Source organism: Phragmites australis, chromosome 11 (genome assembly GCF_958298935.1).
Source record: "Phragmites australis chromosome 11, lpPhrAust1.1, whole genome shotgun sequence".
Lineage (NCBI taxonomy): Eukaryota > Viridiplantae > Streptophyta > Magnoliopsida > Poales > Poaceae > Phragmites > Phragmites australis.
The window spans coordinates 29,531,363-29,553,883 of record NC_084931.1 but is presented as its reverse complement, the minus strand read 5'-3'; the positions used below and the strand labels follow the sequence as shown (position 1 = coordinate 29,553,883).

At 46.6% G+C, this 22,521-nt stretch overlaps 2 protein-coding genes across 2 annotated transcripts; one reads left to right on the top strand and one right to left on the bottom strand.

The window, feature by feature from the left end:
• The first annotated feature begins 5,989 nt into the window (after nucleotides 1-5,989).
• On the top strand, nucleotides 5,990-7,404 carry LOC133885915 (uncharacterized). The gene is made up of 3 exons (XM_062325681.1): nucleotides 5,990-6,736; nucleotides 6,846-6,968; nucleotides 7,064-7,404. The coding sequence occupies exons 1-3, from the start codon at nucleotides 5,990-5,992 to the stop codon at nucleotides 7,283-7,285; spliced, it is 1,092 nt and encodes a 363-aa protein (XP_062181665.1). The 3' UTR covers nucleotides 7,286-7,404.
• An 11,068-nt stretch (nucleotides 7,405-18,472) lies between these two features.
• LOC133884144 (uncharacterized) lies at nucleotides 18,473-22,008 on the bottom strand. Its single transcript, XM_062323505.1, has 3 exons — nucleotides 21,216-22,008; nucleotides 19,270-19,916; nucleotides 18,473-19,165 (listed from the first exon to the last, which is right to left on the bottom strand). Exons 1-3 carry the CDS (start codon nucleotides 21,970-21,972, stop codon nucleotides 18,473-18,475), a joined length of 2,097 nt encoding a protein of 698 aa, XP_062179489.1. The 5' UTR covers nucleotides 21,973-22,008.
• Between the last annotated feature and the right edge of the window lie 513 nt (nucleotides 22,009-22,521).

Below are 22,521 nucleotides of genomic sequence, written 5' to 3'. Positions count from 1 at the left end.
ACGACGGGCGCCAGAAGCGGCGCGGCGCGGCGCGGTGGGGTTGCCGTCGCGTGGCGGATCGGCCGACTGGGCAGAGCGCGCAGGAAGTAAAGATAGAGCTGACGCTCTGATCGATCGAAAGTTAGGAGGTCCAATGCTGAAGTGAACAGGCACAGTAATCACTGAAACGAGCTGTGTTTTGTAGCTTGTTCTTGCAGAGGAAACGGCGACTACTGAACGAGCCAGGAGCGAGCTACAGCTTCACTCCAAGGGGAAAAAAACGAAAAAAAGAGAGAGAGAAAATGTCACATATTAAAGCCCGGTCCAACTTCACTCTGCGGCCTGCAAGGCTGTAACTGAAGACCAAACATACAAACATGGGCCCAAAGACAGAAAGGCTCCGAACTCTGATTGAGAGTTAACCGCGGCGCTGCGGTTCTTGGGAAATGTCAGCACGCCGCATGTCGTCTATCTATCTATTTGTTGATTTTTTTCATCTATTTCATAATTATTCTTTCACATACTTCTCCAATACAAATTTTAACATAAATAAAGTTCTAGTAAACTATATGTGCGTAAGGATTAGTGAAAATTTCCGTGTTCCAGCAAAGATTTTGAGCAGATCTCCGCCTGCGCCTCAGTGTCTCATCTGGGCATCTGTCTAATGGAGCTAATAACCATCACATCGGCACCTTTTCGGCAGCCCAGGCAGGTAGGCAGGCAGGCGTGCGTGCACGTAAACATAAGGTGCCGGATGTAGTCCAGCGGCTAACCCCCTACTGGCATTCTGCCTGCGTCCACATTTCGGTCCCGTACTAACCAAGCCTTCCAGGCTTTGATTGAACCGATTAGTTGATCTTCCTTTTGCCAACCCTACCCAATCAATGCCACTCTATCTATCCTCTCCTTCAATTGGTTTCTGCTTCGAAAAACCAAGATCTGAAAAAGAAACGCAGAGCATGCAGTTCCACGTACGAGCTGAGAAGGTGAACGTTGCAACAGCCACATGCATGCATGTTTCCCGCCGTTGTTAACAGAGCCGTTCGACCTCGCCGGAGGCAAAAGCAACCTTTCTTTCCTTGGTCGCTTCCTCTCCCCCTCCGGCACGGCCAGTGCGTACGGCCGGCGTCCGGTCCGCGCGCGGCAGCTCGAGGGGACCAGACCGGGGCCAAAGCAGCACGCACACCCACCGCGTCGTGCCACTACGGCTTTACCTCGTTGAGGAGATGGAGCATGCAGCATCTTCATCGATCCCCACATCCACGCCAGGCGCCGATCGACGACGGCGGCGGCGGACCGTGCGACCAACACATGCAGCGCGCGGCACGCAGCCTGCAGCCGCATGCTAGGCTAGCAGCTGCCGCGGCGCGGAGGGGAGGGCTGGGCAGGTATATTTTTGGCGCGCGGCTGTGGCCGGCATGGATGCGAATCCCAGTTCAGATGCATCCAATCTTCTCGATCACTACTGCCCATCGGTATCTACGCTACGCTGGCTGATCTGTGTGTGCGTGATCCTGTGCCATGTGCCAGGACAATGAAGTGCCTGCAGCGTTTCTCCTTTCGGGCCTCCTGCGCCAGTGTGGCCTCCCACCTAAAGCCTGCCCTGCTCCCTCCCCGTTTCAGCACGGTCATACGTGCTCTCCTTTTGGGGATCCATATCTCGTGTTATCAATCTCTTTCCTGCTCTTTTTTATCGAGAGAAAGACGAGAAATGCAGTCTCTAGTCTTGCAAACAAGCATGTGGTCCTCCAGGGAGACTGCAAGCCTGCTACTGGTCACGCAGCAGGGAGGCCAGGCCGGCTGGCAAATCTGTGGCAGTGGATCAGGCTGTTGCAAGCACTGGCAGTGGCAGTTCTCACCAATGGCATGGCACCTAGTGGCTTTAACCAAGTATCTCTTTTGGGATGGCTACCGATTGCTTTTGCTACCCTGGGCGAGCGCAGGTGCAGGGGGGACTCTAGGGAAGGAAAGCTGGGCAGTGCAAAAGGAGAAGCCCTTTTGCTCGCCCTCCTATCACCACTGCACCTAGGGCTTGCAAAACGGCTACCGGATGCAGTTGATCCTATCAAGAAAGTGTTACAGCTAGTAACTCTAGGGTAGTTTGAGTATCCAACTCTTCTTCCTGTATATATCTATGAGTTGTCCATCTGCATCTCGTGCTAATTTTCTAATTAAAGAACTCAACTTGTGCCAAATTAAGGCACAAAAATTAAGGCACTTTTTTATCAAACAATTTAAGTGATCGTTAAGTTCTTCAAAATGCAAATGAATGAGCTAAACAAGAAACGGGGCAGTCGCATATGGTGCGCAAATAACCTGAACCTTGCAAGTTACTATATCCCCTGGTAAAATCGGGCTATGCACGGCGACCAGCTTCATCACTGATCTACCGAAGATGAGTCGGCGTATCTTGGATGCCTCATTCATGCCTGCCCCACACAGAAAAGAAAGTGCTAGAGGCATCTTTGAAGGGGAGAAGGCTGCAAGGCTATGACTTCTCAGTAGGATTTTTAAATTTTGTGTAGAGCCAATCATTCTTTGCATGGTAGGATCCAAATTGCCAGACCTCCAAGCACAGCGTGTGCATGGCTGCATATAGGAAGAAAGCATCAAACGGTCGCTGAAACAGATCCTCTCATCTTGGATGAACTGTTGGTCTACTACTCCTGACAAGCCAAAGTAATTTTTTTCATCAATTCCTCTCTTCTATTCTGGAACAAAAACAAGGGAAATGCACTCCAGGAAAATTAAAACAGAGATTGAAAAACTCAATTTGCTACACCAGTATATATCTAATCTATAGAACACATCAAGCCTGATTTTGTGATGCAACCCATCACATACTAGGAGTATCTCTGAAGATGTGTGATCTGTGTGCGCTATCATGTCCCATAAAAATCTGATGGTGCATGTGTGTGCTCGAGCTGGCCCTGAACCTTCTGCACCCATCTCGTGATCTACTGGACTGGAGACATGATGATGAGCACAATATGTAGCGTCACCTGCTCGTCCCTTCAGGTCAAAAATACTGCAGCGCGCTCTCTCTTTCATATATATATATATATATATATATTCTATTTAACTAAATAAGTTTTTAACGCGTAAAAAAAACAGTAAATTTATTCGACAACAGGAAAAGCTAGAAAAACCATCCTGTAACAGAAAAAAAAAGTAATTTTACTCATGTAACCGGAAAAAGCAATACCTACACCCCACTCCTGCAACCAGAAAAAAGTAATCCGTTGTTTTTCGGTCAAGAAATAAGGATTTTCCAGTTTTAGAATAACTATCTTCCCTTCATTGAATTTCTGCATCTAGAAAATCTATCACTTCTAACCAAAAAAAAATAAGTTCACTACTGCAACTGACCAAAACCATTGGCTCTATGATTTGCGCATCGTGGAGTTCGAAAATAAATACCATATGATTTGATCTGGCATGTCGTATCTCTCCAGGCCATTTGTACCCTCTCATTCTCTCTCCCCTCTTAGATGTAGCGAGTACGACATCAGATCCAGCGAACGCGAGGGAAGAACAACACCACCTCTCATGTGGATCTACCCAAATCTCCCCCGGTAGAACCATCCAATCAACGCCACATAGCTTCCTTTCTCATTCGATACAGGTAATAATCATATGATCAGATGCAGCTTTTGGTATTTTTTTTTAATTTCTGTTGAATTGAATGATTTAGTTATGTTCCAGTGGGTTTTGTGATTGGGCGCACAACGTTGGATCCGGCGAGTGAGGGGAAGAACGACACCGCCTCTCCTGTGGGCTTATCCAAATCTCTCTCGGTAAAACCATCCAATCAAGATCTCATAGCTTCGTTTCCCATTATATATAGATAATCAGACGATCAATTGTGTCATTTGGTTATTTTCCTAGTATTTTTGCTCAACTATTTAGTTATGTTCCAATAGATTTCTTAATTAGAGATTTAATTTCCACGTACTCTAGAGTTATCAATTATCAAGGTTTTGTGATTTTTTGGAAGGGGGTTTTTATATTGCATAGTTCTTGTCCAACTTATTCTATAAAGACGTGTTGTTATTTGCTGATCAATATTTAATCTGGCTAGTGACGATCCAGAGGAAGTGAAGGCTAGGCCAAAGAATTGGGGCATAAGCAGTAGCATGCACTGTCAAACTCTTTTTTCTCCTTTTGCACAGTTGCAATTCTTCCTTGATTAGCCGATGGTTGCTTTCATGAATATGTTATTATTTTCTTATTTAGACAGAAAATCTCACAGGGTGTTATTGCCTATGTACTCCATATATATATTGTCAAATAAATCAACACTTGCAAATTATTGGTTTCATTCTTTGTAACATATATTTTCTTGTCATGCAATAATTATTTTTTGGACACGCTAACATATGTTTTTCGATCACATCGACATATGTTTTTCTGTCATGTCTGGCTATGTTTCTGGTTCAAGCCGAGAGATGTTTTTCAGTCGAGGGATATGTGTTTTCTGGTTTTTTTAATAGGCGTTTTTCTACTTTATAACATGTGTTTTTTGGCTTTCTTATTTTATAATGTTTGTTTTCCTGTTTTATAATGTTTGCTTTCCTATTTTATAATAAGGATTCTCTAGTTACGAGATGAAAATTTAATACGTTTCCGACCCACAAACATGTCTGGTCACTTCAACACAACTTTCTTGTTTTCTAACATGTGTTTTCATGTTATTTAAAGTGTCTTTTCCTATTTTATAATATGTGTTTTCCTTTTTTTTTTCCATCCACGGGCATGCTGGGATGCTCCGACTAATTTAATTGGTCCGAACGCTAGCTCGTGAAATATTATTTAAGACGCAACACGTTAAATAGCATGGCCCTATATGTATGTATGCATGCATGAAAGTAATATGTATTTAAGTTATAACAAAATCAATTATGGATCGAATCAGAAGTATGTACTTTTAGAGTATATATCAGGGACGCAAAGGTCATAGGTGGGCATCGGGGCACTGGCCCTTCTTGATCCGTTAGCTCAGGTCGTGTCGCCGCGGCGGCACGTACAGGATTGAGCGGCGATCCTGTTGCTACAGTGGTGAGATTGTTTCGTGCTCCTGAACCGTCGGAGTAGCTACTAGAGGTACACGTAGAACTTCTTAGGTCGTCGTCGCCGTAGCTGGGAGTGGTGGGACTCCTTGGATCACTATCGTCACAGCTGAGAGTGGTGGCACTCCTAGATTTACCACCAGCGCAGGTGGGAGTACTGGCACTGCAGCACTTTAGTTTTTGTAAGGACCTATAAACATTTTTATATTCATGTCACATGAGCCTTTTAATTTGTGTGGACATAATTCTTGGCACCACCAAGATCTGACACACAAGCAAGCTACTTCATACGATTAAGAAGCTTGCTCCTAGTCCTAGATAGCTAATAATATAACCACGATAACACAAATACATACACGTGAAGAAGTCGATCATCATATATACATCAAGGATGCAGCTAGACATAGTATAGGGCGGCAGCAACAACTGCTGTAAAACGAAAGATGCGACACGGTGCAAAAAGGACAGGGTGACAGTAGAAACTTGCCGTTTAACCGCAGTTGGTTAGAAACTTGGTGTAAAAATACAGTAATAAAAATAAAAGTACCATAGATAATTAATATCTAAAACTAATAATTCAACCACCTTATAATCCAGGGATCCAAACAACCTTAATTTTTTACTAACTAGCTTTTTACTAACAAGTTTTTAACAATTCATAAACCATAAACTAGCTTTCTATAAACTCTAGTTGATCCAAGCAGGAACTTCACTAACAATGTAAATCGTATACGTACGTGTATGTCGATAGTACACAGTACACACATTCCTGGAATGCTGCGTACGGCCCCATCTGTCTGTGGGGCGAAACTACCTGTCTCCACTTCTTCCTCCCGCTATAAAACGCAGCAGCCCCGGGAGGGGACAACTCCCTGTTGCCACAGCGCACACCGCAGCCGCGCCTGCAACTAGTAGCTCAAACGCCTCGTCTTCTTCCTCCCATGGCGACCACGCCTTACTTCCTCTGGGCTCCACACTCCTCCACCGCGGCCTCCGACTCGGACATCGCCGGCTTCGGCTCGAGCGCTCCGGAGATGGCGCTGACAGCGACGACAGCGGCAGAGACAACGGCGCTGGTCTCGCCGGAGCAAGGGTCGGGGGCAGTGGCGCGGCCGCGGCTGCGTCGGAATTCGTCAGGGTCCGGAAAGCAGCAGCAGCAGGCGGGTTGCGTGGCCAAGAAACCTCCGCAGCGCGGGCTCGGCGTGGCGGAGCTCGAGCGGCTACGCTGCGGGGGCGACCCGCTGCGCGAACTCTCCGCCGTGGTGGGGGGCGCCGCCGGCGCGCAGGCCCACCCGCTGCTCCTCCACCACCACCACCACCTGCCGGCGTCGGCGTTCGAAGCTGCCACCGGCGCGCGCTACTGCTCGCCGCTGCTGGTCCAGCCGTCCGCCCCGGCCCCTCAGCCGCCGGTGGGCCCAATCTGCTACGTCCAGCCGCACGCGGCCGGCGGCCAGAGGGCACCGCCCCTGGCGCCGGAGCAGCAGTACTTCAGGGACCGGTGGGGCCGCATGGAGGGCTTCTCCCCGGCGGGCAACAGAGCCGGCGCCGGCGCCGACCGCCGGGCCCAGCTGCTACTGCTACCGCCGCTGGCGCCAGAGCACCCTTCAAGCCAAAGCACCATCTGGCGTCCTGCTGCGTCCTCTTCCTCCTGCCTCCACACCGGTCACCGCTGCGACCTCTGCTCCAGGGTAAGCCAGTAACCTTCTAAAATCCTCCCCGATCATGTGATCCCTCTCTTGACTCCTAATCTTGTCTCCCTTGTTGCTCGCGCATTTGCATTTCTTAACGCCTCCAAAGACGCTGAGGGCCTTCGCACCACCGACAGCTCCTTCATCTCCGACCACAGGCTTCACCGCCACCACCACCGCCAGGCCAGAGTACATCTACGATCTCGCCGCGGCCACGGACACTGCTCGCCAGGTACGTACATCACAAGTGCTCTCATCAGATCATGCGCACGCGTACAATATCTCGTCGCCTTGTTAAGCTTTACTCCCAAAATCACAACGTCGCAGGAGAAGGGTGAAGTGTTCTTGGCGCGGGAGAGGAGGAGGGGAGCCGCGGCCGAGGCGCCGGAGAAGAAGGAGGTCAGGGAGATCGAGTTCTTCCCGGCAGCAAGCACGCACCACGGCGCCGGCGGCGTCGCCCCCGAGGAGTCCGAGTTCGCGACGCCCCTGTCCTCCTCGTCCGGCGCCGGGGGCTTCACCGTGCAGCTGGACCTGTCGCTGAGGCTGTAGGGATCCGGTTTGCTTGGTCGCGTAGGGTTTTAGCTTCTGTTATTTCTTGGGTCGTTGTGTGCTGGACTTGGACCAGTGCGTGGGTTACGCTCTTGGGGCTCAGAACTTTAGATGCTTAATTGGCGGCGTTCTTTTGCTGATAATTTGTCAAGCTTCGTGGAGATCGATCGATCGGATCACGGTGCTGTTTGATGGATTTTTGGTGTGGTTGGTACTTAGCTATGTTTGTTTTTATTATGGATTGTCACAATCTGAATTTATGGATAAACTCATTCATACTATATTATGATTTTTGAGATTTTGTAGTACAATAGTGAGAATCAATTTTTAGATTATAATTGTTTATTTTTGCTTTTACTTTTAGGACTAGAATCTAGAATTAAAATAAAAAACAAATATGGCCTTAATTGCCTGAATTGGGCAAGCTTGTTTAGTTTTGTCTGTAAGATGATGTTTAAAACCTTTTAAGCATGATTTTCATATGTTTTGCCACGTTTCCAATAGTCTCTGTTGTTTTGGGTTCATGAGTTGCACAGAACTTCAGAAGATCGATACGGTCTCGAAATTCGAATTAGCACGTATGTCAATCTTGTGCAATTCGATCTTATCAGGAAAAGAAGAAATCACCGATTTGGCCGGCCGGCATTGAGAAATTATCGACAAAACGGCATTCTGCATTGTGGAAAACAAATCGCCGGACTTGCCGTCCGGTTTTGATCCGTCCAATCAACCATAAGCTTTCCCGGAGTTCTACGTACGTGTTCTAGCACACCTTGCTGCCATTTCAGGTGCAAACGCGGCAAGAAATATTTGCTCGAGAGAGCGGAGCAAAACTCGGCGAAAGCAAGATAACTGAAAAAGAACCAGCAAGCTGCAAAAGACACGAGACATCCGTGGCTTAAAATCTGTCTCTCGGTTGCGAGGCGTGGGAGCACGCGGGTGTACGTGCGGCATGGCATTTGCTCCGAGCAAAAAGAAGAGAGGACTCCTCGATTCAAAGGTTTGTGTGTGCGCGTTTTCCAGTGATGAAAGACACATGTCGATATCTGATAAGATCAGATTTTATATAATTTCCTTTCGGAGAAGAAAACGTAAGGCAGGCTGGCCCCGCCTGCAGGGCCGCTGCTGCGTGGTGCATGCAATGCAAGCGCGCAGCGGCCGGGTGGCACCGAAAGGGGAGGGGACCAGGTAGCTAGCTAAGCCTAGCGGCGGAGAAGGCATCAACCTCTCTCCTGAGACCGCACGGCGTGCAAGTCTACAGTGCAGGCTCGCTCGCCGAGAGGAGAAAAGGGCTTGGACAAGAGAACTATATAGGTACGATCCGGACGTCCGACCGATCGTTCCGACAGTGTACTGTAGGGCGTCTTCCTGTAGCACCGAATACTGCAGCAACACTGAGTCGTATACATAGCATTTTCGTTGGACCAAAGGCGGCGGATTCGTACGTGGACCGGACGATCGAGCGGGCGCACCGCGCACGGCACAGCATGGTGTGCATGCATGCATGGCCGTCTTAGGTTCCGATCATACAAGGTTACAACCGTGCAGCTCTCTGCCGAGCTGAGCTTGCTCCTTCTACCTAGGCGACAAGTCTGATACTACTAACTTGTAGGTGAGAGTAGGAGGTCTACCTATACTTATAATAGCTTTGAAAGTGTATCTCAAGAGCTAGTATTTTAGTATAGGTATGTCTCATCTCATCACCTCTCTGAGTACGAGAAATTATAAATAACACGACTTGTATAGATTTTGAATAGTGAGGTCTCTTATTTAAAAGTTAGCACTATCTCTAATAGTTCGTTTTTTTTTTATCTCTCTATCAACTATGAAATCTCTCTCCTTTTTAGGGGGAAACTAGGAGATATCTCATTCAGTTCTCTATAAGTCTGAAGCTCATGATCGTGTAAGTACGGATTAAAGCATGTTTAGGCATATATAAGAGATCACGAACAGCGCGCGTGAACTCGTCACTGCAACGCCTGAATTGAAAGAACGGAAGGAGGAGGAAACAGACAAGAGAGCTGGACTTGGATACCGACAAGCGTGAGGGGAGAAGCTAGGGCCCACGATCTCGAGTTCTCGATGCCAGCCAGCAGCGCTGGGGCAGCAGGTGGTTGCGTGGGCCCCGGTGTCAGGCATCGACCGATGATCACGGATCACCCTGCAAGTCCCCGCCATGGCAGACCGTGCAGAAGCTTTGCGTTTTCTTCCCTTTGCCCTCGGCATTTTTCACCCCCCGTTTCACGGTATCAACTCCAAACGTCTTGCAAATTTGCTGCTTCTGTCAGGCCGTGCTGCAACACAAGCACTTGATAGATGCATCAATTCGCATGCCCGGTCTTCCGAGGAGCTCATGCTTCTGACAAAACAACACGAGGCTGGACACGAGCAAGCGACCTCAATTCTGAGTAACCAAAATGAAGCATGTAGGGAGCCAAGCAGAAACATCCATACAGGCATACAGCGGCTCATGTATTCAAGAACAGAGAATTCATTTCACTAACATAAACATGTCACGACGCAAAGTAACAAAGACTCGTCCATGATCTGCAGTTTCGGATACAGACACAAAGATTCAAAGCAGAGTGTATGGAGAACCGGCCACTCATATCACAAGAAGGATCGTTGTAGTGAGAGCCTCGCTTTATCCTCGTAGCCTAGCTGCTTCTTGTTAACTCTCTTTTCTGTAACAGAGGAAGAAAACATCAAGCCATGTTCGAGGTATATGCAAGTAAACAACTGATCAATCAAAGTGGCACTTTATTACAAATAGTTCATCAAAGGAAAGTAAGAAAAGATAAGGAACAGTTTACAATGTCAATGACACCCTAACAAACAAAAATAGAGCATGCTACAGCGCAATGCAGAATATGACAATGTTTTGTGTGTTTGGGGTTCTTTTTTGTTTTATGTGCGTATTTGTAGCTGTGATGAAAAAATCGGCCGATCGGTCGAATAATCGGATTGACAGGGCAATGTGCAAATTAGGGTGAAATCGGCTCTAAAATCGGCCAACGGGGGAAAGGAGGAGGTGGCGACGGGGTAGAGCAGGACGACGGGGTAGAGCGGGCGCAGGCAGCGGGCGGTGGCAAGCGCAGGCGACGGTGGGGAAGGCGAGGAGGGGGAGAGCAAGCGTAGGCGACGGGCGGCGCCGGGGGAGAGCAGGCGCAGGCGGGCGGTGATAGGGGGAGCAAGCGCGGACGGGCAACGACAGAGGAGCGGACTCGGGACTTGGCAGTCGGGAGGGGAGCAGTGTGTAAGTAATTAAACCCTAATGGTCTTTTGGGCTGCAGTAGGGAAGGGATCTGTTGGGCTAGGCTAACCAGATCCCTTCCCCTTTTTGGTTTTTTCTTTTTGTTTTCTATTTTTCATCAACTTTTATTTAGTTTATTTATACATCCTTTATACCTATAAAGTTACAATCAGATATTTTGATATGTGTTTATCACAAATTAGATCTTAACATCTTATACATGTTGACATAAGTATTTTATACCAACCAATTAATGGTCAACTGATTAATTTAGTTAATCTCTAATTAACGATTAATCCCTACCCCCGGCCGGCCGAGGAGCTACCAATCACAGATTTTTTGAACAATGATCTATGAGTTCTTAATTCTCATCTAGGCTTCTTCTGGAACATGGAACATTGCCAAAGTATGTCCCAGAAAATGAAAGAAATTCCTCTTTCAGAATACCCTTTAATTAAGGATAATGATAACACGTATGTAATGCATTGATCGGTACCAATGAATAGAACAAAATATGATGACTTGTGTATGCGGTCTAATGAGGAGTAATACTAAAAAAAATTAAGATGTATTCTATGGAAACATAAGAATGGAACAGAAAGAAAGAATCCATAGTTTATTATCTTCATTTTTTTTCTTATTCTATAAGAATACTATAGATTCTATTAATACATAGATTGAAATAATACATAGGTTGCAAAATTATACATATAAGGAAGGTAAGACAGATTGAATAAAGAAAAAAGAATCTATGATTCGAATGATAAACAAAGAGGGATTAGGGATCTATTCTTCGTTTTTCCAAATAGCCCAAGCTACCCATTGCATATTGGCACTTATCAAGTATAGAATAGATCCACTTCTCTTTCTTCTTACAAACAGAATTGGCTTCTTATTTTTAATGGAATGAAATAAATATTTACGCTTTCTGATACAAAATCCGCTAGAAGGGTTAGTTACATAGGATATGGATAATCTTTTCCAATGCGATAAAATAAAATGATACCGTGTCTATTTTTCTTTTCTAAAGGGGTATTTTCATAGGTTTGCCTTCGTATCGTGTTTATACTGTCGTATTGAATGATCCGGATCGATTGCTTGTGGTGCATATAATGCACACATCTCTTGTTTCTGCTTTAATTGTAGATTTGAGTTTTGAACAAAAGGTTACAACTACTGGATATATTCTGTATTATAGGCCAATCCTACTCTACTAGTACCAATAGGCAGCATAGGGGAAAAAGCACTACACCTCAAAATAGGATACCCTTATAACCATCAAAATGGTAAATATATGAAAGAACAAAAGATGATCTGAACTATAAGTTACCTAATGCCTAACAAAAGACAATCGTGTGCATCATACAACTATATTTTTAAAGATAAAATAAGCCTTTTAAGGAAATATCTAGGAAGAACATGCCCATCTGGCTACTTGGAAGAGTGCACACACATAGCACTTCCAACATATCATGTCTTAGCACCAATAAAGCAATTGTGCTTGTGACTTTAGGCTGGTGGCACAGAGGCGCAGCTCAACGGCCTATATCCCAGCATTGCCTAGCCCTAGATTAGACTTACCTTACGAGTCAACTTATCAGGCAAATAAGCTACTTAACTACATAAGCCTCGAAAGCATGTTAGTCATCCCTCGCAGACTTTGATTTTTTAAAACAATATTATTTTATTGAAATCTTGTAAATATATTATTCAAATTTGAATTTTTTTTTTGATATAGGTGCCTACATCCCATGTGACACACACATGGCAGTGTGCCGAGACCCTGTCGGCACATGCATCGGCACTCGGTGTGCTGACAGGCCCCCTATCTCGTGGGGATAGGGGCTGTTGGTATCTTCTTGCTAGCCGACAACCCTATCGGTAGACGGATTGCCGACAAGCCTGTAGGGCGTAGGCGCTCCAAGTGCCAACATGTATTTTTTTTAAAAAAAATATTAGAAGGCAACAAATGCCTTTAGACACATTTACAATTTATTTAGAAAACATTTCCGTGTTTGTTAGAAACCCAGCTCTTTCTCTCATTACAGCGACACCTGTTAAAGTGGCGGCAAGAAATAAAAGAAGGGATAAAAAAGTAATATACAAGAATAATTAAAACAAAATTCCTGAAGAGGGAACTTCAGGAAGCCAATGGGAACCTGCTCTCTATCACATGTTTAGGGAAGGCTTTGGGCGTGGTAGTCTCAGACTCCCTTGAACTCAATCAATATCAAGAACAAAGAAGGGGATTCGCTCCAAAGTGGGCTTCAAGACAAGAGAGGATGTGCCACCAAAAGCTCAGTCCTTAAGGCCATTCACCTCATTGAAGGCTGCCAAAAACCAGTCAATGTGATCAGGCACGATGTCTCCTAGAGTGGGGTGAACTTGCACGCTGGCGGTCCGCAGCAGCGAGTCAAAGGGTGTAAAAGCCCGACTGAGGCGGTCGTAGAAATATTCTCGTTGCTGGTTGCTATCTCTGTTCATCTGCTCCAGTTCTCTCCACACTATGAGCAGCTCCTTCCGACAAGCTGACCAAGCAAACAGGTCACGAACCTTGTAAGGGCCAGCTGGTTGAGTCTCGTTTGGCTAGCCTAGGATTAACGCATGGCTAAATAGTGGTAAGACCAACGCACCTCAAAGATCACACTGTAGGTCCTCTCGCTTGACTGTAAATCCCAGCTCGCACTTGGCCACCACTTCCCGAATACGCTGGTCAACGGAATCTTCAATAAGCGTTGTCAAGGGTTCGGAGTGAGCAGGTGGGCCGGCTAGTTCTGGTCGTGCCACTTCCAGCCTGTGCTAGTCGTGGGCATTGTCGATAGGTATAGTCGGGGGCTTGGAGCAGGGAGGAGGTTCAGTCATTTCAGGGCTTCTACGACCATGATGATAACAGATTTACGAAATCAGGAAAAGAAAGAAACTCGAGGTATCTATGCCTAGCCATAGACCTTACCGTGGTGGCAGATTGCTGAGCACAAGCCTGGACCTCGTAAAGCCGCTGGGTTGGCTGGTCAGGGCGGACAGTTCAGCAGTCGAGTTGCCGGTGCTCGGCGTCCCGCGAGCACGTTTGGATGCCTCCGCGATAGACTGGCCCTCCGCCAGTCTATTCCCCCTTGTATCGGCGCTTGGCCGGTGGCAGCTTGACCGCACCTAGCCTGGTTGGAGCGAGACTGGTCGGGGCACGCCTGGTCGGAGCGAGTCTAGTCAGGGCAATGCTGGTCAACCCTCTGCTGACCGACGCCACTAACAGAACCACCGCCCGCGATCGCTACTGGCTCTAAGCAGCCTAGTCACCTCCTCGACTAGCTGGGCCGACATCGCTACTAGATGGGTGGCCGACCGGAGTGGCACTGGGCTTCGGAGAAGGCATGCTAGCAGCAAGATCAATTTACCGAGCGATCTCCGTGGTCTCATCAATTATCGGACGCAAGACATCGATCTCGGGAAGACCCTGCAGCGACGCAAACTATGATACCCTAACTGAGGAGAAGGCTTGAAGATGGAAGTTCTGAGAAAAGGCCAAGTATACCAATCTGATCTGAGCCCTCTCCGACAGGGAGAGATCGCACAATGGAAGAGTGTCTCGCGAGGGGCAATCCTTCCTCGGGGCTACAACCATGAGAAATTTGACCCGTGACTCGACGACCTCATCAGAGAGATCCGCACAAGAGGGACACTTAAGACACATCACAAATAAACAAAGAGTGCCATGGAAACGGTTGCGATATTACCTAAAGAGCTCTCCCTGGTGATGTTGTCACTCCCGCTGTATATATATGCCAGATGTGCTCTTTTCCGTAAATGGCACAACTAGCACTTGATGAAGTTACGGGCAACATCTGATCCAGTTAGCCTGGCGTTCACAAGATTCTTGACCCGGGTTGCGAGGCTCAATAGCTCTGGAGTGGTCACGGGGGAGTTCTCTAGCTCTCGAAGACCTGTGCTAGTCTGTTTGGCACGCAAATATTGTCCAAAGAATCCTCCGTTTTGAGGTACAATTATTCTTCCCTCCAGTCTGATCATGACAATTTAAGGCCCATCCCAAGGTAGGAGCCCGCGATGCCGTCGTGAAGGCGAAATCCGTAGCTCCCGGTGGCCGGCCCGATCTACAACCTGACTGTGTAAAAATACCTGAAGATATCGAGGCATGGCTTGACCTCAATGAAGCTCTCGTACATGTGAGAAAAGACGCTCAACATGATGATGGGATTGAGATTGAGGTGGAGATGATAGATATTGTAGAAGGAGATGACGTTGGTGAAGAATTCAGAAAAGGATGGCACGAGGCTGGCCAAAAAGAAAGAGGTAAACACCATGATCTCCCCCTTACAGGGAGCAGGCACGTCCTCCCCTGGGCGGTACACAAAAGAAAGGCGGCAAGGGGCAAACAGTTATCGTACTTCTGCTTCAGCTTCACCGTAGTGCATCTGGACTTGGAAAAATCTAGCTCTTTACTGGTGCACGACGCCATTGGGGGTGGCTGCGGGAACACAGGTGGAGATGGAGATGATGGGCTTTGAGCGTAAAGGTTTGGAGGTTGTGGAGGATGGGTAACTGTCGGAGGATTAACTCCTGTCGCAGGGATCCCGAGAGACCCTTTATTAGAGATTCGGCTGGGGGGATGATCCTGAATAAGTTCGTCGGAGGAATAAATGGGAATGAATGCAACGGCCGGTGGTGGGGGTGTTGACCTAGTGCAAGAAGAAGTAAATGCACCGGAATTTAGACAGGTTCGGGCCGCACGGGGGCGTAATACCCTACTCCTGTATGGATGCTATAACTGTCCTGAGGAAGTCCCTCAAGGATGTTGCTGGTTACAAGAATGTTGGCCTAACTAAGAGCTTGAGGCTCCTTGTTCTTCGGCTGGAACTGTGCTCAATCTTGCTCACAGTGTCTCTCTTGCGCTGTGTTCTTCGTGTCTACTCTCAGTCTCTCGTCGTTGGTCTGGTTCGTTGTGGGGTTGGGGCTCTTTCGCCGTTGTTCTCCCTCGTTTTTTGCTTCTGTGTTGCCGGCTATTTTAAGTACTCACCGGCCACGATATGCCCCGAACGGAAAGGAGGGGGCTCGAGTTCCGAGACACCATAAATGGAAAGGGCGTCATCATTTCTTCTGGGTGAAGTGACCGGGGGTGGAAAATACGTCGCACGCCCGGTCACCCGTCACCATAAATGCCCTGGCAACGGGCGCCGTGGAGAGGGCCCACCGGGCAGCCACAGAGCAACCCGGCGTGCTCGCCCTGTCATGTTCCCCTGCCACAGCAGTGCGGCAGACGGAACGTCTTGATCCTCACGACGTTATCCCGAGATAAGCTGGATGGCACGGGACGGGACCTGTGCAATTAATGACCCCACGCCTCTCTGCCAAAACGTGGCAGGAACTGACGCTGAGCGCGGCGGGAGCAGTTGGAGGTGTCAGGCCACGCACGCTCATTAAATGCGGTCTCAGACCTCTGGCTGGTTGACATCTCATCGGCAGGCCCCTCGGGGGCCTTTCTGAGTCGTCGGGGTACCGAGTGCTCGGGGGTACTGCTCACATCCCCGAGCACTCTCTCCTAAGAATGCCCATCCTTGTCCTCGGGGTGCCCGGTGCTCAGGGAGGTGAACAGTACCTCCGAGCACTCTTGCACGAACCCTCGGGGAACCGAGTGCTCGGGGGCTGCCACGTGCAGCCCCGAGCACTCTCTCCCGAGCACTCTTGTACGGATCTTCGGGGAACCGAGCACTTGGGAGCTGTCGCACGCAGCCCCGAGCACTCTCTCACAGAACTTAGTTCTTTTGATCGTCGGGGGACTAGGGTGCTCGGGGGTGACCGGGCACCTCCCCGAGCATTTTCTTCCCGGTACTCGGATTCTGTGGATCATCGGGGTACTGGGGTACTCGAGGGCTACCGACCGTGGCCCCGAGCACCTTCTCCCGGGACTTGGCCTTTCCTCATCCCACAAGAGAGACCTCGCGGGATGGCGCCATGTGGCGGATGACTGGCCTGGCCTCGTGATTCGGGGACCCCTGATTCCTGATACACCGACAGTAACCAATTCACAAACACTAATAACAAAATACACAGGACGTAGAGCTGCTATCCTTAGAAAGGCCTAAACTCCTGTGTTCTTGAGTTCATCACAAACACACACACATCGTAAATATTGTTTACGCACCCATCGACAGATACACCCCGGAATCATTGCCAGAGACTAATCCCCGACAAAGTTTAATAGTGTCTCTCTTCTTTCTTTCTTTTTTTTGCAAATTCAAACAATATTTTGAGTGCTGGCTCGGGTCGGATCAAAAAATATTTTTTAGATTTTTTTGTTTTTAAAAACGTGAAAAAGTTCACAAAGTCATAAGTGATGGGTCAGAGTTACGACCCGTTACTTATGAGTTTGATTAGTGACGGGTCAACCAATTACCTATTTGGTGACTAGTTTTTATCCGTTACTTATAACTAGTTATCAGTGACACGTTCAGGTTGACAGGTACATGATCTGTTACCTATAATGATTATTACCCGTCACTTATGATATTTTTTCATATAGTGACATAGACATAAGTGTGTTGATCTTGCATTAGACGATGAAATTGTGTGGAACAAATTTGTGATTTTTTAAATCTCTTTTACAGCCTCTGCCATCTCGGGTTCATTAACGACACGAGCATTCATGTGGCCGCTCTTGGGTGCAAATAAACTACCTTCTCTTGGGATGCAAATAAGTGGCAAAATCTGCAACTATATTATCTGGTGATTTTTTTCTCCCATTGTAACGCATGGATATTTAACTAGTTGATTTAATATTCTTAAGAGGTTTTGGGATTTGAATTATGAATAAATTCAAATTTGATTCTTCAAATGAAAATCCAATAAAGTTCAGGTGAATCCCAATTTTGCAGCATGAATATTTTTTTTGCAAGACTTGAATTATGTAAAAAAAAAAATCAAATTTGGAGTGCATTTGATATACTTAGCTCACTTGATTCTTAGGAATTAGTTTGCCTGAAATTCATATTTAAAAATATATATATTTTGATTTTAAATGAGTTTCCAAAATGGCTAAAACAATCTACAATTCAAATTTGGAGTGAATTTGAGATACTTAGCTCATAATTGATTCTCAGGTTTTAAGCTTGACTAAAATTCATAAAAGATTTCACAATATTCTGATTTTCATGAGTTCCCAAAATGACTAAAACATGGAGTGTTACTATTACTGATGCTGATTCACATAGATGCAAAACCCATCTACGATTAACCTTTTGAACCTCCTATGATGAGGCTTTGTGTAGATTTGCTGGCATGAATTTCCGGGTGGCCACATACTAGACAGAGATACATCATTCACTACTCAGAAAACGTCATCATTGTCGGTTCGAAATCGATATCACTGACAGTTTTGAAATCGACAGTGAATAAACGGCAGTGACAATAATAGAGTTATCATTACCGATTATTATTACTGTTAGTTTATGACAGAAATCGGTGGTGATAATCAAGTATCACTGTCGGTTACAGTCGGTTTTTTAAGAATCAGTAGTGAGAAATTTTCGAACCGATAGTGAAAAGGGGACACAGATAATATTTTCTGTAGTAGTGATTCCAACTAGTTTTTCAAGAGATATATTCAGCAATATATAATTTATATACAAATCAAATGGCAACAATATTTGACATAATGTAAAGAAAAGATCGGTCATTTTACAAATAGGCAGTCCCATGTAATATGTAGCTGTATAGATGAAATACCGCATGTGCTTACAATACAGAGGATCGAGAAGGATAAAATAACACAGTCAACTCTTACGAATAATTCCTCGCAAAAAAAAACCCTCTTACATAAACTGGTACAAGGAAATTGCACAAATATATTTATGTATACGTCTTTCACAAAAAAAAATTATTTATGTATACGGATCTCCCATCGTAAATATCTTGAGTCAATAGGATCAGGAGTATGCCTGGTTATTAAGCGACAAGTAACCGAAGATTACGAGGTACGGCCAGAAGAGATATGTGATGTTGGCTAGGAACCCAGTTCCCAATTTCAGCACCGTCCAAGTGATTCTCCTGTTCACGAGGACCGTCGTGTCGTTGAAGCTCGCGAGCAGAAACCAGAGCCCGTCGAGCAACGCGAGCGATGTCATCACGCAGGATGCGATGGCGGTCCCGCGCTCCACTTTGTTCAGCAGCAGGTACAGGGAGAACGCGAAGGCGGCGCAGAAGGTCCGCGCCGCGCAGAGCAGCAGCGCCAGGGCGAAGGACACCAGCTTGAGCCGGCTCTGTATGTCGACCGCGGCGACCCCGCAGTAGACGAGGCTGAAGGTGGCTAGCGTGGAGCACATGAAAGCCAGCGTGTTGGAGATCACGAACCCGTCGAAGGCGTACAGCCCGGCGAGCACCGGCGTCCCGGAAGGTCCCCCGACGCCCCCGGGAATGGCGAAGGCTGCCGCGAACGTCGCCGTCGCGACGAGCACGGAGCCGATGCCCACGATCTGCGCGAACTCCGTGATCTTGGTTGATTCCGTCTTCTCATCTTCTGGGGTCAGACTCTGGTTGTACTCCGTTATCTGATCGCGCCGGCGGTTGGCAGTCAGACCATTTGCGAAGGTTAGCATGCCGACTATCCGACGATGTGCAGTCTGGATGCAAGAATTAGCAAGCACACAAAACAGAAAACTTCATAATTCGTACGAAACTAACGCGTTAAGATATGGAAAAACAACAGCAGAGTGTGTGTTTTTACCATTCCGAAGTAAAATCCAGATTGAACTTTCCCCTGAGCGAGATCCATGGGAGTTTTCCCCTCGTTGTTCTGCAAATTTATGTGGACGTCGCTGTTCCTGACGAGGCATCTGAATATGTCCACGTCCCCAGCAATGATAGCTAGGTGCAAGGCGGTGTTCCCATTCTTGTCCTGTACGTTCACTACCGACTTGTAAGATCGCCAGCAATTGCACACAAATTCCACGACGTGGAGCCTCTTCTTCTCCACCGCGACATGGAGGAAGGTCCGCCCCTTGGCGTCGCGCAATCCGGCGCAGCCAGGGTATTTTGTGAGCAGGATAATGATGGCCACCATGCTGTCCGCCGACGCAGCGACGTGCACCGGAAACGACCCGTGAACGTCCGGCTGGAAGGCTGAAGATGGATCGACTTTGAGCAGCTGGGCCAGTGGAAGATTCATGCACTCGTAGAATTTGGTTAAGCATTTCTGAGGTAAAAAGTAGGAGAAGAAGGAGTAACGCTCGAATTTGCTCGCAGTGAAAACGAAGAGTGTAAATTGGAGGCTGGGGTCTGCTGCGGACGCAGCGAAGTGCAGTGGTGTACTTCCATGGATGTCTCTTTGTTTGACAAGGGCCTTGTTCCACTTCAGCAGTAACTTCGTCATTTCTGCGGTTGCAATTAATCGTGTTACACAAAGGAAGAGTAAAATTGTACCGCACTACATTCAGCAAAACTTTTCAATGATTGTGATTAGTAAAGAAAAACCCATGAACTTGCTCAAACCTTTTGAAGATCCTTCTACTCCAGTTGCTTTAGTAAAAAAAAATATTATTTCACATGGGATACGCGAGGTCGACCTTTTGAAATTTCTTCATGAAAATATATTTTTTAAAAATTCATGAAACAAATGAGAAATAAATAAATATAGTTTTTACTGTCTTACACTTCTACAGATGAATAATACTCAAAATTTCATTTCAAAATAGTAGAAGACAATACACAAAATTTAGTCCTTATGTCGAAGGGGCCTCTACCAATCTTTCAGGTCAAAAGCATAACTAACTCCAAAAATGACGAATAAAATGGCTGTTTTCCCATGATGTTTTTGTGCCATACTCATTCATAAATCATACAGTGCCAATAAAATTTATTACAAATATCGTATTAGTCAGGACGAAAAATGTAAGACCTCATGTTCTTTATTGGAGGAAAAAAGGAGACCCAATTAGTACGTACTATCTGATTATAAACTTTTAGATGAAAAAATGCAAAATTTTACTACAAAATAAAACGTAGAGCTTATATTTAATATTCAAAGAATTACACACCATTTATTTGAGATAGAATTTGTATAAACTTAAGAAACATCTAGGAATACAATTTATAAATGATTAATGTGGTATCTAAATATAAAAAGGAACTAAGTTAAAGTGTCCTATTCAAATATACACAAAATATAAAATGAAATATCCAAAAGACATAAATGTGTGGGTGCCTACTAGAGCACCGGACATTCTATGTTGTTGAAAGTCACATAGAACTTGTCAAACAACGCATAAATTTATTTTTACCATAAAATATTAATTTTTCTATGCCAATTAAAGCAGATAGGTTGTGTTATAATCAGAACGCAGATGCAAAAAGAAAATTCAGAACACAGATAATGTAATGGGAATAGAACAGTAAGCTAAATGTATAGTACAGATATAGCAGAAGTATATATACTCCCTCCAATCTCACATATAAGTTCATTTAGATGTGTCTAAGTCAAACCCTTTTAGTTTTGACCACCAATAGCAAAAAAAACATAAAGATTGACAGCATAAGTTTAATGTTACTAGATTTATCGTGAAAAAACTACCATAATATATAACTTTCCTATTTAAAATAATTTATTTTATAGATACTATTAGTCAAAATTTTCTAATGTACTTATATCTAAATTAAGAAACAAGAGTACTTCACTTTTGTCGTCGAGAGCAGCAGCATGCAAGGCATTTTGCTCATCGGGGCCCGAGTAGGACAGCTCGTCGTCGGCGTTGTGCAGCTCGTCAGCAATTTTGTGATGGCCCAACGAGCTGGCGAGGTACAGCGGCGAAGTGCCATCTTTTGCAACCACACGGGCGAGCTCCTTGTCGCTTTTCACCAGTGCTTGAACCATGTCCATGTTGCCGAAGCGGACGGCCTCGTGCAAGGCCGTCTCCCCGCGCATGTTCTGCGTCCTCAGGAAAGCCCTCACCTTCTCACGGCCGCCGCCGTTGTCCTCGCCTTCGGCGAGCTCGATGAGGTAGGCGACCATCTTGGTGTTCCCGGCCCGGGCGGCGCAGTGCAGCGGCGTGTCTCCCTTGCCATTGCGCGTGGCCAGCAGGTGCCTGGCCTTGCCGTAGATCAGCCTCGCGCTCTTCAGGTAGCTCGGGCTATCCCCCGCGGCTGCCACCACGTGGAGCGCGGAGTCCGCCTCCTCCGTGATGACTTCCAGCGCGGAGTCGTCGTCCTGCTCGCCGCTGGCCAAGTCGATGACGACTTGACGAGGCTTCAGCGATACCGACACCGCCGCTCCTTTCTCCTTGCCCAGGATCTCCTCTCGCAGCTCCTGCCACTTGCCGGAGCTTGCTGCCATGAGCAGGCTGGGACGCCTGACCGAGGCGAGGTCTTGCACGCCCTCGTTTGCCTCCTTCTCAAGGTTGGAAGCAGGCCGCCCCGAGTCGCTGCTTGACTCCATCACACTACTACTGTTTATATGTGCTATGGCGTGGAGTTCGTCTCGATCGTGGACAATAACAGCATGCATGCAATGTATATATATAGTTGGCTCCCAAGCCTCTATTATTCATTGCGTGCGACGATAAGCTATCTTTGGATTCTTCTGTATAAAATATGTTCTTTGCTTCCGGCCGGCAATATTGATTATTGAAAGCCGGCAACTGGCGTAATTAAGGCTCCTGGTTCGCACGTTGTCCTAAAGCTAGTGGACACAAGCCTTTCTTTATTCTGACGGGAATAGCGAGAGATGTGCCCATATGATGATATGAAGCAACCTTCGGGTTCTGCCAAGTATTTTTTTCAGGAAAGCTAAAGTGTGCCACGGTGTTTCTCCTCTCTCTTTACCTTTTTCTCTCTCTCCCTCTTTACCTTTTTCTTCAACTCCGGTGAGATCCGACTCAATCTTCTCCAGTTCCGGTCAACTCCGACCCTCATTTTTTACTCCGGCGAGGTTAGAGTTAGGGATTTGAGGTTTCGGAGTTCGGGCTCCGGCGAGGCTCATCTAATC

What these genes read in the sequence shown, in the direction of transcription:
- LOC133885915 (XM_062325681.1), top strand. Translation starts at nt 5,990, where the DNA reads ATGGCGACCACGCCTTACTTCCTCTGGGCTCCACACTCCTCCACCGCG. An exon ending in GCTGCGACCTCTGCTCCAGG is followed by an intron (nt 6,737 to 6,845) that starts GTAAGCCAGTAA and finishes ACGCCTCCAAAG; the next exon opens with ACGCTGAGGGCCTTCGCACC. An exon ending in CCACGGACACTGCTCGCCAG is followed by an intron (nt 6,969 to 7,063) that starts GTACGTACATCA and finishes ACAACGTCGCAG; the next exon opens with GAGAAGGGTGAAGTGTTCTT.
- LOC133884144 (XM_062323505.1), bottom strand. Translation starts at nt 21,972, where the DNA reads ATGGAGTCAAGCAGCGACTCGGGGCGGCCTGCTTCCAACCTTGAGAAG. An exon ending in TGCTGCTCTCGACGACAAAA is followed by an intron (nt 19,917 to 21,215) that starts GTGAAGTACTCT and finishes TTGCAACCGCAG; the next exon opens with AAATGACGAAGTTACTGCTG. An exon ending in CTGGATTTTACTTCGGAATG is followed by an intron (nt 19,166 to 19,269) that starts GTAAAAACACAC and finishes TCTTGCATCCAG; the next exon opens with ACTGCACATCGTCGGATAGT.